This window comes from Crinia signifera, chromosome 1 (genome assembly GCF_055691185.1).
Source record: "Crinia signifera chromosome 1, ASM5569118v1, whole genome shotgun sequence".
NCBI lineage: Eukaryota > Metazoa > Chordata > Amphibia > Anura > Myobatrachidae > Crinia > Crinia signifera.
This window is the reverse complement of record NC_139217.1, coordinates 429037666-429052158: the sequence shown is the minus strand read 5'-3', so window position 1 is coordinate 429052158 and position 14493 is coordinate 429037666. Positions and strand designations below refer to the sequence as shown.

At 46.3% G+C, this 14493-nt stretch overlaps 1 protein-coding gene across 1 annotated transcript in view; it reads left to right on the top strand.

Moving 5' to 3' along the window:
* The first annotated feature begins 7994 nt into the window (after positions 1-7994).
* Positions 7995-14493, top strand: part of ARSB (arylsulfatase B) — a 113668-nt gene continuing 107169 nt past the window's right edge. The window contains exons 1-4 of the mRNA XM_083152258.1: positions 7995-8324; positions 9835-10021; positions 12352-12542; positions 14062-14269. Of these exons, the coding sequence (XP_083008384.1) occupies positions 8079-8324; positions 9835-10021; positions 12352-12542; positions 14062-14269 (832 nt within the window). The 5' untranslated portion in view covers positions 7995-8078. The remainder of the gene's footprint in view (positions 8325-9834; positions 10022-12351; positions 12543-14061; positions 14270-14493) is intronic.

Here is a 14493-nt window from a genome sequence, read left to right as displayed (position 1 = left end):
TGCATGCCTGCGTAGTGTTAAGGGGTACTTTGGAGCATTTGGTGGTATAGACCATTTTCTCCCGGCCTAGCCATGGGTTTGCCTTCCATGGATCTCCTGCCATTGAGAGGAGGATGATGATGATGATGACGACGACAACCCTAATACTAGTTTCCAATGTGAACGTCAGCTGGAGAGACAAGAACCTATGTATGTATAACTATGCGCGTTGTATTGGCTATTTCTGTCATAGCATTACCAGGAATAATTACCATGTGTTTCGAAATAACTCTGGATTGATGCAGTGTAAATATGGATTGTGTCTAGTGTCCGCTTGAGCCATCTGTTGGCAGGTGTATCTGCATCTTTTTCTCTCTCACACATGCGTGCACACACAGAGGCAATCACAAGGCAGCAGACCAGCTTTCGAACCATGTGTTTTGAGCGGGCTTACTTGTGTGTGTGTGTGTGTGTGTATATGTGGTTCATCCAGTTCTATAAACCTTTTTGCAAATCCTGAAGAGTGCCGCTGCTTGTCTATCACTAGGCCTCTCTCTCTCTCTCGATCAAAGACATAAGAGAGTTTATGGGTGGGATAGACAGCGAGTGTGCTAGGACATTGAGAGGAGACTGGTGCCCATACACGTTACAATTATTGTATACAATATTGTATACAATATCGCATCTCATCCGATCTCGGTTTTGCGATGACATCAGATGAGATGAGATCTAGTACAAAAAGTATGTGCAGCACGTACTTTTTGTACTAGATCTCATCTAATCTGATGTCATCGCAAAACCGAGATCGGTTGAGATGCGATATTGTATACAATATTGTATACAATAATTGTAACGTGTATGACCACCTTTAGGACTAGAACTGATAGGCTTTGGTAAAGAAATAGGTTTATATTACCTGATTAAAGCTTTGCAGAGTGATAGAGTCTGATTGGGAGAGGATGTGAGATCTAATGGTAGGGAGGAGGGGATTGGGTGAGGGCTTTGTAGGGGAAGAAAGCCAGTGGTAGCTGCAGAGTGTGCAGAGAGAAAGTTGAACTGAGAAGCAGCAGCATTAATAAATATGGATTGGACAGGGGTGAGAAGGGAGTCAGGAAGGCCAAACAAGGTTACAATAGTTCATTTAAGAGATAACAAATACGTGGGTGAACAAATACTGTGATTTGCAGGTGTACAAGAAGGGGTGTGGTTAAAGTTATATAACTTGTGTCATTTTAGCCCCTCCCCCAAAATGCAGTATTTGACCGGCGAATGAAGCTGGGGGTGGGGGGATTGGGGGCATACTGGAGGCAAGGTTCACACAATGCACACCCTGCACCCATTTAATTTTACTCAATAGAAAACCAAGCTGCTTTTGGTGATTTTGCTTTCTTGCCTACTGGCTTAAAAAGACTAATTGGATATCTCCTTTTTATCTTTCAAGGTGTCAAAAGTTAAAATATCAAGCACCACTGCATTCTATTATATGCATATAGTACATTGTAAAGTTTCTGTAATTCATTCATCTGTTTTAGCTGTAAATGCTTCTCTACAAGCCTTACTTTTCTCTCCGGAAGAAGTATGGAGCAAAGAGGCAGGGGGCCAGTGATGGGGACGGAGCTGGCCTCATTAGATCTTGTTCCTAGTGGCAAAATGACGCAATACGTGTATACTGGAATATTATGTAATTAGCATAGAAATGCCTCAGTAGGCTGAGCCCACACATCGCAGACTGTGGATTCCTGGTTTCATTCTCTGCATTCTACCAGCTTCACTAGGAAGTTAGTGGGATGCGGGAAGGGAGCCTACTCTGGTAGGATGGACTACACAAAAAAAATCTGTTGTCTCCAACACATTTCAGTAGAGTAGGCAAAAATATAACGAAGTCCAGATTCTTCTGGGCCCCCCTCATCGGTACTTGTGTATTATCACGGCGCCCATCGCATCGCAGACCATAAGGCATGCCATGGTATGCGATGCGATGTTCCGCGATGTCCCCCGAAGTCATACAATGTTATAATTGTATGGCATTGTATATGGCATACAATGCCATACAATGCGATGCAATTATGCATTGTATAAGCACCCTAAGGGGGCTTACAATGTTAAATGGACCCCCACGCCACCCCCACTATGAACGTTAACCCGAAGGGTGGCGAGCGCAGTGAGCCCGTGAGGGGCGGCGGTACGCGTCCTCCGACCTTTTGATACCCCCACTATCCATGTTGGCGAGGAGTTGATCATATATAGTCTGGCGAGCCACCGAGCCCCGCGGAATACATGTAAAGTAATACGCGTCCCCTCGCGGGGCTCGCTCGCCACGCTTCGGGCTTGCCACACTATATAAAATCAACTCCACGCCGACGTGGATAGTGGGGGTATGAAAAGGTCGGAGGATGCGTACCGCCGCCGCTCGCTACACTTCGGGTTCATGTTCATACTGGGGGTGGCGTGGGAGTGCATTTAACATTGTAAGCACCCATTAGGGTGCTTATACAATTTAACATCGTATAGGGGGCTTAAATCACATTGCATCGCTGTGCATCGGGTGGATGGCATGCGATGCAATGAAAAATCGGGCTCCGATGTGCGAAGTACCCCCTCATCCACATAACTATAATGGGCGCAAGAGGTGCCATTGCTATGGGGTCCCTAGGTTTTAAAGATGCATACCAATTTCCCAGGGTTGGAAGTCTACGCAATTGGCCTGATCCATTGCCCAGCCTAAATTGTGTGACATTACATTTTCAGTGAGAGAAGTGTGTAGTGGATGTTTTAAAGGCAATGGGCACTGTAATTTGAATAAAATGAACTGAAGGGCACTAGCCAGCAGTAGCTGCTGACTTCACAATAGTCCGATTGCTGGATTAATGATCAGTAACTGCTTATATCACAAACTCACAATTGCTGGACTACCCTGCAGTAAATTCTGACACTGCAATGGGCACTATTGGCATAATATGTGAAGGGGCATTACTGTGTGGCATCATGTGCATTAGGAGTATCATGTATTGCTGTAATGCGAATAAAGGGCAATATGGGCGTGGTGTAATGTGAATATGAGGCAATACGATATGACCCATTCCAAAGTCTCAAAGTACCAACATTTTTCTTATAGCTTACAGTGATTTATGTTTATAAAGAAAACCATTTTTTTATAGGACTGCTGTTTAGGACACTGACTAATTAAAATGCCTTCCATAACATATTCCTGGTTCCTCAATTTGTAATAGGGATATCACTATATTTAAACATACTATACTATGTGACTGATTTATCAACGTGTTTTAGCATACGTCCCAGCCAATCAGCTCCCAACTGTCATTTTTGAAACACATGGCATGAGCTGATGGTAGTTGGACCTTTCACGCCCAGGGGAGGAGCAAGGCCGGGGGGCTTGCTCCTTCACTGTCCATGCCACCACTGGTTGCCATTAGTAACCAGGTGGCGTTGCTTCGCGCGCCACCGTGCCCGAAGCTTGGCGAGCTAAGCAAGCCCATGAGGGTCTGTTTGGGACCCTTGTCCTCTCTCCACCCCCTCTCCTCCCCTGTGATGTCAGGAGGTCCCTTAGCCCACTTTACTTTAGACCTAACCAATGAGCTGATTGGCTGGAGCACCATTTACCGTATGCAGCACATTTGAAAACTTGTGCATATGATGAAACTCATTAATAAATCATCCCCTACATTATATGATGGATGTTAATTTCCACTTCGTATTGAGACAAAAACATATGGTTGAAATTGTTACTGTCAAACGTGTGCTGTTTGATAATAGGCAGGGACTTGCTGTGCAGCTTGTTCTGACCGAGGTCGCCTTGACTGATAACAATCTCAGATAATTGCTATTCTAACCAGTCCAAAAAACAAATTAATAAAATGTTATCTCTTCCACTTATTATGAATGTAAGGCTTTCATAGTACTGGATGCTCTGATCAGAGGAAGGGGGGAAGAATAGTGTAGTGTTTGATGTCACCAAGGGCACCCAGGTTGGTTTGTCAAAGCAAACTCCTTTTTTAATGGGCAATACTGTGTGCACTGCAGGTGGGGCAGATGTAACGTGCAGAGAGTTAGATTTCGGGTGAGTTATTTTGTTTCTGTGCAGAGTAGATACTGGCTGCTTTGTTTTTACACTGCAATTTAGATTTCAGTTTGAACACACCCCCTTCCATCCAGTAGCGTAACTACCAGGGGTGCAGCTGCTATGGGGCCCGAGCTATCAGTAGGACCCGCTGCTCCCCCTGCATCCAATTACACTGCTCTGTATGAGACTGTGTGTAGAAAAAGGGTAGAGGCACCCCCCTGGAAATGTGCGCCATCCTCTTCCCCCCTCAGCCGCTGGATATGTGCGCCCTGCACTGCCCTCCCCCCCCCCCCCCCCCAAAGCCGCCGGAGATGTGCGCCCTGCACCGCTTTCTCCCCCCTCTTTCAGCAGCTGGAGCTGTGCGCCGCCCTCTACCCCATAGCCACCAGATATGTGCGCCCTGCACTGCCCTCTTCCCCAAGTCGCCAGAGATGTTGAACCGCCCTCTCCCCTATCTAGCAGACCTGGCACCTCCCTCCTCCAGCAGCTGCACCATTGGGGAAAAGTAAACAGCGCTGGGTCTGTCGATATTACTGCTATATCCAGCCTTGATTCCCCTGTTGCTGATCTCCCCTTCACTCTGTGCCTGGATCCATGGGCCTAACTTCCTGCAGCTCACCAACCCCTGATTGGTAAGTGCCCATGGAGTCCTTAACCCTCCTACCTGTACGTGTGTGATCCCGTGTGTATGGAATTTTATGATGCACCTACCCTCTTCCTCTGTGTCTGAGTAACCCCCTGACCCCACCATCATCCCTGGTGTATTACCTCCTATTCCCATGTGTGACACCTTGTCCCCCCTTCCACCCTCATCCCTGGTTTGTGACCCTCCCTGTACCACACATCCCCTATGTGTGAAAACTTCCTCACCCTCTACATCCTTCCCCTCATATCCCTAGTGTGTAACCCCCTGAATTCTCTATCCCAGTGTATGACACCTTCTCACTCCTTTTCCCAGTGTGACATCCTGGAGCCCCCTTTCCCTGTTATGACTCCTCACTCCTACCCACATAATCCCCAGTGTGACCCCCCAGTACCACCTTCCTCTTTGTGTGACCCCCCCTGTAGCCCACTACCCCTGTGTGTGTGTAACCTTGTACCCCCTACATCCTTCTGTGTGTGCATTTTAACACCATGTACGTTCCACACATCCCCCTCACGTATATGACAGTGTACCCTCCTACCCCTGTGTCAATGTTTTTGTGACACCTTTTATCCCCACTCTACCCATTTGTATGTCACCCTGTACAAAGGGGGGCCGTTTTCACATTTTGCTATGGGGCCCAGAGAGTTCTAGTTATGCCCCTGCACCCATCTGTCACTCTCTCTGCACGTTCCATCTGCCCCACCTGCAGTGCACATGGTTTTGCCCATTACAGAGAGTTTGCTTTTGTGAGCCAACCTGAATGAGGCCCCAAGTTCTAGGCTATAATCATGCACTGTCCATTTACACTAAAACATAAGGAGCTTCTTTGCGGTTCTGCTTACAGCGCCTACAGCCCTGTAAGCTTACTGAGCACCAGAGATGCCGCCCGCCCACCGCTGATTCCCCTTAGTTATTATACGAGGGGATGTGTAACAAAAACACATCCCCTCACATGTCTCCGCAGCTGGAAAAATCATTCAATGCTCGCCGCCCCTCCAATAATTTTACCTACCATTGTAAATAAGTCAGTGGAAAATGACTTTTATTTGCCTGTGCCGGGACGAGTGACTGACATCCTGTGATAGGCGACCCCAGCCCCCACCGCCATCTGCCCCGATCCTTCAGAACGGCTCGACTGTTCGCAAAGGGGACCTGCACATGGGCATAGTATACCATGCGCAGAGCCCCAAACATCGGAACAGGGACGAATTTGGCTGCGTCTGATCAGATCAGAATAAGGGCCTAGATACAATGCGATCTAGTACAAAATTAACGGTAAACATCGCTCAGTGTATGGGCACCATAAGACATCCCGCATCACTGCCAAAGCAGGAAGATTTTGCTATATTTGCTGCTGGTCCTGCAATAATTAACATTTTGATAGGTCATGTGATTGTCTTCACTCCAAGGAAAGCCCCATAATATGCGCATTACTAGCCTCAGTGATACCTGAAGCTGGCGAGACTCCATGCACACCTTTTGCTGTTTAGCACTAAAAATGTGTGACTTCGCAGCATGCGTGTGGCTTCACAGAAAGGGGTGCGGTCTCACAGTCCGTCCCCCGTTTTTTTCACACCTCCTCTGCACTGTTGGCGCCTTATTCTAGTTCACTCTTTCTGACAAAATCCTTCTTAGATGGACAAAACCAAGTGCACTGCAGGTGGGGCAGATATAACATGTGCAGAGAGAATTAGATTTGGGTGAGTTTTTTTGTTTCTGTGCAGGGTAAATACTGGCTGCTTTATTTTTACACTGCAATATAGATCTCACTTTGAAGTAAAACTCCACCCAAATATAATTCTTTCTGCACAAGTAACATCTGCCCCACCTGCAGTGCACATGGTTTTGTCCATCTAAGAAGGATTTTGTCAGAAAGAGTAAACTAGAATAAGGCCCTATGACAGAAGCCAAGTACTGCATGTAATGCTACAGGCTCCTGACCCTAAAAAGGAGCTTGCATTTTAGTGTGACCCCTCCGAAGGTAATACCCTGGTGTGGCGCATATACACCATGCCATTTAGTGATGCCACTGCCCTGTAATAATATAGTTTATAAATTCTGAGGATGTCGAAATGATTGACCAGCATGCAAAATGTCCACAGTGACCCTGTTGACATTCATCATGACTACCTGGATATGTCAACAAGATGAATGTCGACAAACGGTCCCTGGTGATCACATTGCCTTCTATCATCTTGCAGCGACAGCTCTAGCATTTCCTTTTGGGTCCTGGTTGTGCGGTGATGGAGACTTCTGGTACAGGCCTGTGATGCTAATGCATTGCAGTCATTATTCATCCCTGTATTCTTAACCCTCTCCGTTGTGCCCAACCTGAACCTCCATTCTCTCCCCCCCAACAGCTTAACCCTGACCTCCTGCCCATCGCATAACCCATAGGACTATTTCACACACTATTTGACCGGAAGGCAAAAAGCCGGACAAACTTTGTCCAGATTTTTGTCTGACAGTTGCATCTATTCTCGACCATTATAAACTTCTGTGTATGGCACGGCTTATTGGCCGTGGGCGGTTTCGCCGCCTGGCGTCAGCCGGAGCATGTGAAACAGCCCTAACTGTTGGAAACCTCATAATTTCAACATTTCAGATGTCAACATTGTGCACTTGTCTAGTTTGAGAATGTTGACATTCTGATGTCGGTATTGTTGCATCAACATTAAGCATATCAACATGATTACTTGTCTACTAGGAACTGATATACCTCACACATTGTTTATGTATTGTTAGTCCCGCAACACTTCAAGTGTACACTACATACATCATCAAGCACTAATGTGCATTGTGTACAATATATGAAGTATTGTTGTCTGTGATGCTCTGCAACAATGTACATTTTATATAATGTCCAGCATATTAAATCCTGCAAAACTGAACATTGCACAGAATAGGAATCCTGCAATCACATTTTGTTCATGAGTTTATAATACCAACTACATGTCAAATAGGCTATACCTGTTCAGCAGGTGATGCAGGAGGGAGAAGGGAGCACTGTGATGGGAGGTAGGCGCACGTATGAATGAACAGCTCAATGCGATAGTGGATGCAGGGTAGGAGAGGGCTGAAGTTGGTAGGAGTCAGGGTATGAAGCAGGGCAAGAGGGTGCAGGAATGGCGGCAGTGAGTACCAGTACTAGGGCGGCAGGAAGCCATATGAGAGTACAAGGGTGCAGTTTAGGGCTGGGGAAAGCAGGAATCAGAGGGTGCTGGTCTTGAGGTAGGATGGTGCAGGCAGGGTAGAGAGGGCTGGGGGAGGTACGAGTAGGAGGGTGCAGGGCGGCCACTCAGCAGCCTGCGGCCAGTTCCTGAATGAGTTCCCCGGGCGGTAGTACCGCACCAGCATCACCTTTCTGTCACCATGCCGGGGAATGCGGTGCTTCTCCTCTGCTGGGTGGGGGCGATACTCTGCCAGGCTGCCCCTCCGCCCAACATCGTGTTTGTACTGGCTGACGACCTGGGCTGGAATGATGTCGGCTTCCATGGCTCCGAGATCAGGACTCCAAACCTGGACCGTCTCTCGGGGCAGGGAGTGAGGCTGGAGGGGTATTATGTGCAGCCCCTGTGCACCCCGTCCCGCAGCCAGCTGCTCAGCGGCAGGTACCAGGTCAGCAGCATACCAGGGGGGATGTATCAGTGTAGCACTCCTGCCTATATGCATGCAGAGTGACACACACACACTGACCAGTCTGTTCCTTCTTACTTCGGGTGGTAAATGGTAACCAACGGGTCCTGTCATGTGACTGGAATTGGTCACATGACTGCTGCTGTGTCTGTCTGTGCCTTATGAATGCTAGCTACACGTTGCTGCTGTTGCTCTGGCTGCAGTAACTCTGGGAAAGTTAAATACAAGGCCTATAAAGACTTTGTTTCAAAACTCAGCAAATGTTAAGTTAATGTGTATATGTTGTGTTTGTGTGAGAGCCAGGTTAGTGTATAGTAGGTTTTCTGTCGCTGTAATGAGCTGAGGTTACCCCTGTCATGGAGACTCCTGAATTGTGGCAAGCTCTTCCTAGGGGCAAGAGCCGGTGCAAGTTTTTTAGCAGTCTAGACAAAACTTCATTTTCTTTCTCCCACACACCAACAGCAACTTTGCAGAATGTCAGGTGGATGTGTGTAGGTGACATCTTATGGCCCCCATACATTTGATCATTTACCTGCAATTTGGGCTCTTTTCCTGCAATTGCTCCAATCAATCGCAGGAAAAGAGCCCAAATTGCATGTGAATTACAAGTGGTCTGATGTGATGCACGGTCCCGTGTGCAATGCACCAGAGCCCACAGGTCGCACTGGCTGCACAAGCAATCTGGTTCTGAGCCACGCTAAATATTGCATGCGATCCTGCCGCCCGGGAAGGTCCTGGGTGGCTCAAGGGGGGATGGCCAGTGTATGGTCACCTTTAGAACTTCAACATATGTCGGTTGCATTATGTGTAACAAGGATGCCTCTTCGAGACATCCCTGATTTTGCGATACACTCAGGGGCACCCACACAATGTTGGAGCCCCTAGGCAGCTCCCTAACTTCCATAGATGTTGTAGATTTTAAATCCGTTTTTCTTGCAATGCAGATATTTGGATGATTGCCGCTGTGTTTCTCTTGGCTAACCCTATGGTTAATTATGTCCATGAACACTAATGGCCTGGTTCTGAGTTGCATACAGCAATGTCTGTTGGTGGTCACACATCTGAGAGTTTAGGCAAATGGCCTACACACTCCTTCCCATGTGTACATCTGTGCGGCTTATATGCAGGCCACATCCAGGACTATGTTGTCGTTAATGATAATTACAAATCTTTCTGCATCTTCTAAAGATCAGAAGAAGCAGCCAATGGTAAGTGGGACTGCGCATCGAGTGTTAACACTGGACAATTTAAAGATTTATTGTTCGGTTCCGTTGGAATCATCCAAATCGTTTAAAGTGTTATCTAATGTGTACCCAGCTTCAGACTTCCAGTTCCCTTGACCCAGAGATTATCTATTAAAAGCTGATCTCATAGTTTCACAGAATACAGTTTTTCCTTCCATAAATTCTGAAGAAGTTTTGTGCTGTATATTAGAGGAACCCATGACGTTACTGCAGGGTCTCTGAATAGTTTCCTGATTTTTGCTCCACAGATTCACACAGGCCTGCAGCATCAGATAATATGGCCGTGTCAGCCTTACTGCCTGCCTCTTGATGAGAAACTTCTGCCGCAGTTACTGAAAGAAGCTGGATATGCCACGCACATGGTGGGAAAGTGGCACCTTGGCATGTATAAGAAAGACTGCCTGCCAACCCGAAGGGGGTTTGACACTTACTTTGGTGAGTACAGACAATAAACAGCATGGATATTGCAAAACCCGAAGGGAACATGTAAAAAGTGCATACAGCTCAAACAATAGCAGGTAAACAATTAGCTCATTGGTACAAATATTATTTAGTAGCAATACAGAATAAATTTGACTGTAAACATACAGCAGCATGGTTTTCTGTACTTTACAATAAACACTAAGAGGCAGACTATTTAGCCCTCCAGATATTAGGCCGACTTGTCCTAAGGTCAAGTCAGCCCCAACTTCCCCTGAGCTCTCCAGGAGAGCTCAATAAGATTTGGCATTTGATGTGCGTTTTATCTCATGTAAAGCTCGGGGAGCTGCAGGTGGGGGGCGGCAGAACTTAAATATCCTATTCAAAGGACTGGGTAGCCGTTGATTGGCTGAGAGAGCTCTCTCAACCAATTAGCAGCCTCCCAGTCTTTTGAATAGGATTTTTAAATTCTCCAGCGGCACTCTGCTTGCCACTCCCCAGACCCTGCATGCTGCCCACCACATCGCATGCTGGCAGCGGCACATAACAGTTATCTTATGTGAAGCCCGTCCGACCTCCAATCCGGTGCGCACGGGACTGCGCATTGGATTAGATCGGATGTCATGCACTTTCAATTTGGCCCGATTTCACCCAAGAGAATCGGGTGAAATCGGGCCCAAATCGTATATTGGGGCCTTTAAGCTGGGTACACATTAGACAACCTTTGAAACAATATGGATGATTCTGATGTATTGGAATCATTTAAATTAGTGTTTATGCTCTATCACATTGCCGATGCGCTTTCCTGCTGGTCGTTTGTCACTTCAGCTGATCTTTTAAACATGCTGGAAGATTGCATACTCCTGCAGGTGGCCACTAACGATAACGATTGCACAGTGTGTTTGCGCTATATTGTTTGTCCAGGAGTTCAAGGCAAATCAATACCAACATTGCATCCTTTGCAAGTCGTCTATTCAGAATCAGATTTATCAGAAGAACAAACATTTCAAGAAATCAAATTTGAGTCCTGGCATAACAAGTAATAAGCATAATGTGTAATGGGCATCACAGTGTGTGGCATAACATGTAATGGACATTATGGCATGTGGTATACTATGGCATTTTGTATACTATGTAATGGGTGTGTGACGTGTAATCGGCGCGCACTGTCCATATTATCCCTCCTTTACAAAAAACTTTTTGAGTCCTTTCATAACGTGTAATGGGCATTGCGGTGTATGGCGTAACATGTAATGGGCATCAAGGTGTGGGCCATAACGTGTAATGGGCATTACTGTGTGTGTGATGTAACATGTAACTGGCATTATGGTATGCAAAATCAAGAAGGAAATTGAAGCAAAGGTTAAAAAAAAATCAACATAAGGTGGGTCAAAGGGCGAGGCTGGGGCTGAGTCAGTGGGTGGGCTGTGGGTATGTCAAGGGGCGGGCCACTGTCTGGGAATCTCTCAACAAAAAGGTGGTAACCCTAGTGGGCGGGGTCACCGGGAGCAGGGAGCCGGATCGGTGAGAAAGAGGTCTCCGGGAGCTGGGCAGGATGCGGCCAGGACAGTGTAGGTCAAGGCGGCTTAAGCTGTCTGTGCGCCTGTAGGGCCTGTGCAGCGTGACCTATGACCTCGTCACGCTGCGCAGGGCCGCACTGTCGGGTACAGGGGAAGCTCTGCAGCGCCTGAGCTGCCCGGCATTAGACTGCACAATCCCGGGATTGGAAACGGCCAGATCCCGGGATCCCGCCGATCACGGGATTGGCCACCCTAGATGTAAATATATGGGAATACGGTCACTATATCTACAAGCATTAGGTCGACACTACTCGGTCGACATGGTCATTAGGTTGACATGGGGAAGGTCGACAGTCAAAAGTTCGACATGGGCTTTTTCACTTGTTTTTGAGCCGACATGTGCAGACAGGCGGTATTTCATGCCCTACCATCCACTAGGACGTGGTGGGAGAATAAAATAAGTGTGCTGGCGTGGTGCTACATTTCAGTGTCCATGTCAAAATTCGGCACAAAAAAGCGAAAAACTCTATGTCGACCTTTTGACTGTCGACTTAACCCATGTTGACCTTCAGTCATTTCGTCCTGCAGTAATGTCGACCTAGTGGTGTCGACCTAGTTGCTGTCTGTCCAATGATCCATACCCAAGTATGTAATGAGCACTAGTGAATGACACAGAAAGGTTTTGGCAATAAAGGGACCAATCCTTCAGGGATAGAGGAGACATTACATGACAGCAGACTGTAGCACTGCAATAATAACTCTGTTGGAGACAACAGAAGCCACGTCTGTACTTATACCTTTTCTGACTACTTATTTGTATTACAGGATATTATACGGGTGGTGAGGAATACTATACTCATGAGAGGTGTTACACAAGCGTAGGGCTGAATAAAACCATGTGCGCACTGGACTTCCGAGATGGAGAAGAAGCAGCCAAAGGCTATGAGAAGAAATACTCCACTCACTTGTTCACGGAAAGAGCGACAGATCTCATAGCCAATCACAAGCAAGAAACGGTGAGTACGGTACTAAGGCCTAGCAATAATACTAAACTGTTCTGCCAGTATGGAGACATTGAGCCAACGTGCGTTACATGGTGGATTACCAGGCATGCGAGCTGGAGGCATTTATCTGAAGCAGAGACTGACATGGGCAACGGGACTTTAGTAAGTTGCCAATATTAAAGTCGTGCTGATGCGGCTGATGACAGGGGATATAATATATCACTATAAATATCATAAAATATTCATTTCTGTTCCTCTTGTCCTAAATCCGTTTAACTATCATTCAAAAGTGGCAACTTAATAATATAATTGATAAATAAAATGAAATAACTGGCTGATGTGTTTGGTTAGCATCAATATTACTGGTGAGTTGCAATAGCTTCCCTGTAGGGGATGCGGTCATTTGGTCTACTGCATTATGGTCGACAGTCATTAGGTCGAATCCATTAGGTCGACATGCTAAAAGGTCGACATGACTCTAGGTCGACATGGGAAAAGGTCGACATGATTCTAGTTCGAAAGGTCATTAGTTCGACAGGTCATTAGTTCGACAAGGTCATTAGTTCGACATTGTCTATGTCGACATTCACAAGGTCGACATGGAGTTTTTCACTGTTTTTTGAGCCAACATGTGCCGACAGGCGGTATTTCATGCCCTACCATCCACTAGGGCGTGGTGGGAGAATAAAATAGTGTGCCGAGCGTAGCGAGGCACCGTGCCCGACGCATAGCGAGCGATGCGAGGGGATGCAGTGCACTTTAAACTGTGTCCATGTCGACTGTGTTGACATTCAGGTAAAAAAACAGTGAAAAACCCCATGTCGACCTTGTGAATGTCGACATAGACAATGTCGAACTAATGACCTTGTCGAACTAATGACCTGTCGAACTAATGACCTTTCGACCTAGAATCAAGTCGACCTTTTCCCATGTCGACCTAGAATCATGTTGACCTTTTAGCATGTCGACCTAATGGATTCGACCTAATGACTTTCTACCATAATGCAATAGACCAAATGATCCCAACCCCCCTGTAGTATTGGTTAGGAAACATTGGGTATGACTGTGTGGAGTTTGTGTATTCTCCCCATGCCTATATGGGCTTCCTCTAGGTACTCCAGTTTCTTCACAATATACAAAAATATACTGGTAGTTTATTTGGCTTCCACAAAATGAACCCGTGTAGTGTGTGTGTGTGTGTGTGTGTGTGTGTGTGTGTGTATGTGTACAGGTGGTAGGGAATATAGATTGTAAGCTCCACTGTTGTAGGGACTGCTGTGAATGGCCAAATATTCTCTACAAAGCGCTGTGTAATATGTGTGCCCTATATAAATAATTGGTAATACATAATAATAATTATGGGTATTACAGTGAATTGTGTATTGATTATATTGAAAGTCATTTTCTAGTTCAATGTTTTATTAAGGTGGCTTCTAGCATCTTTATAATTGACATCATGCATTACATTATGCCATATATGAATGTCTTCCATTGTGTTTGCTGCACTGTGATCGTCCTGCTTGTCTTACAGCCTTTGTTTCTTTATCTGGCTTTTCAATCGGTGCACTCGCCACTACAAGTCCCTGAGGAGTACGTAGAACCTTACGGGTTCATCGAGAACAAGGATAGGCGGCTGTATGCTGGAATGGTGTCCGTCCTGGATGAGGCTGTGGGAAACGTAACCACCGCGTTGAAACAGCGAGGACTTTGGGACAACACCGTTTTCATATTCTCCACAGGTAAACATGAGGGACCAGAAACCATTTCAGTTTGTACAATAATACATTTTGTATTTATTTATATGGGAGGAGCTTGGTCAGCACACCCTAATTCTGAACATGAAGGGAGGTGCCACCATGCTGACAATTGTAGTTCCACACAGGAAAAAAAGAAAATGTAGGGACTGAGGAAGGGCTTCCCAGTTTGGGCATGTTTACTTAGAAAAGAGGCGTCTAAGAGGAGA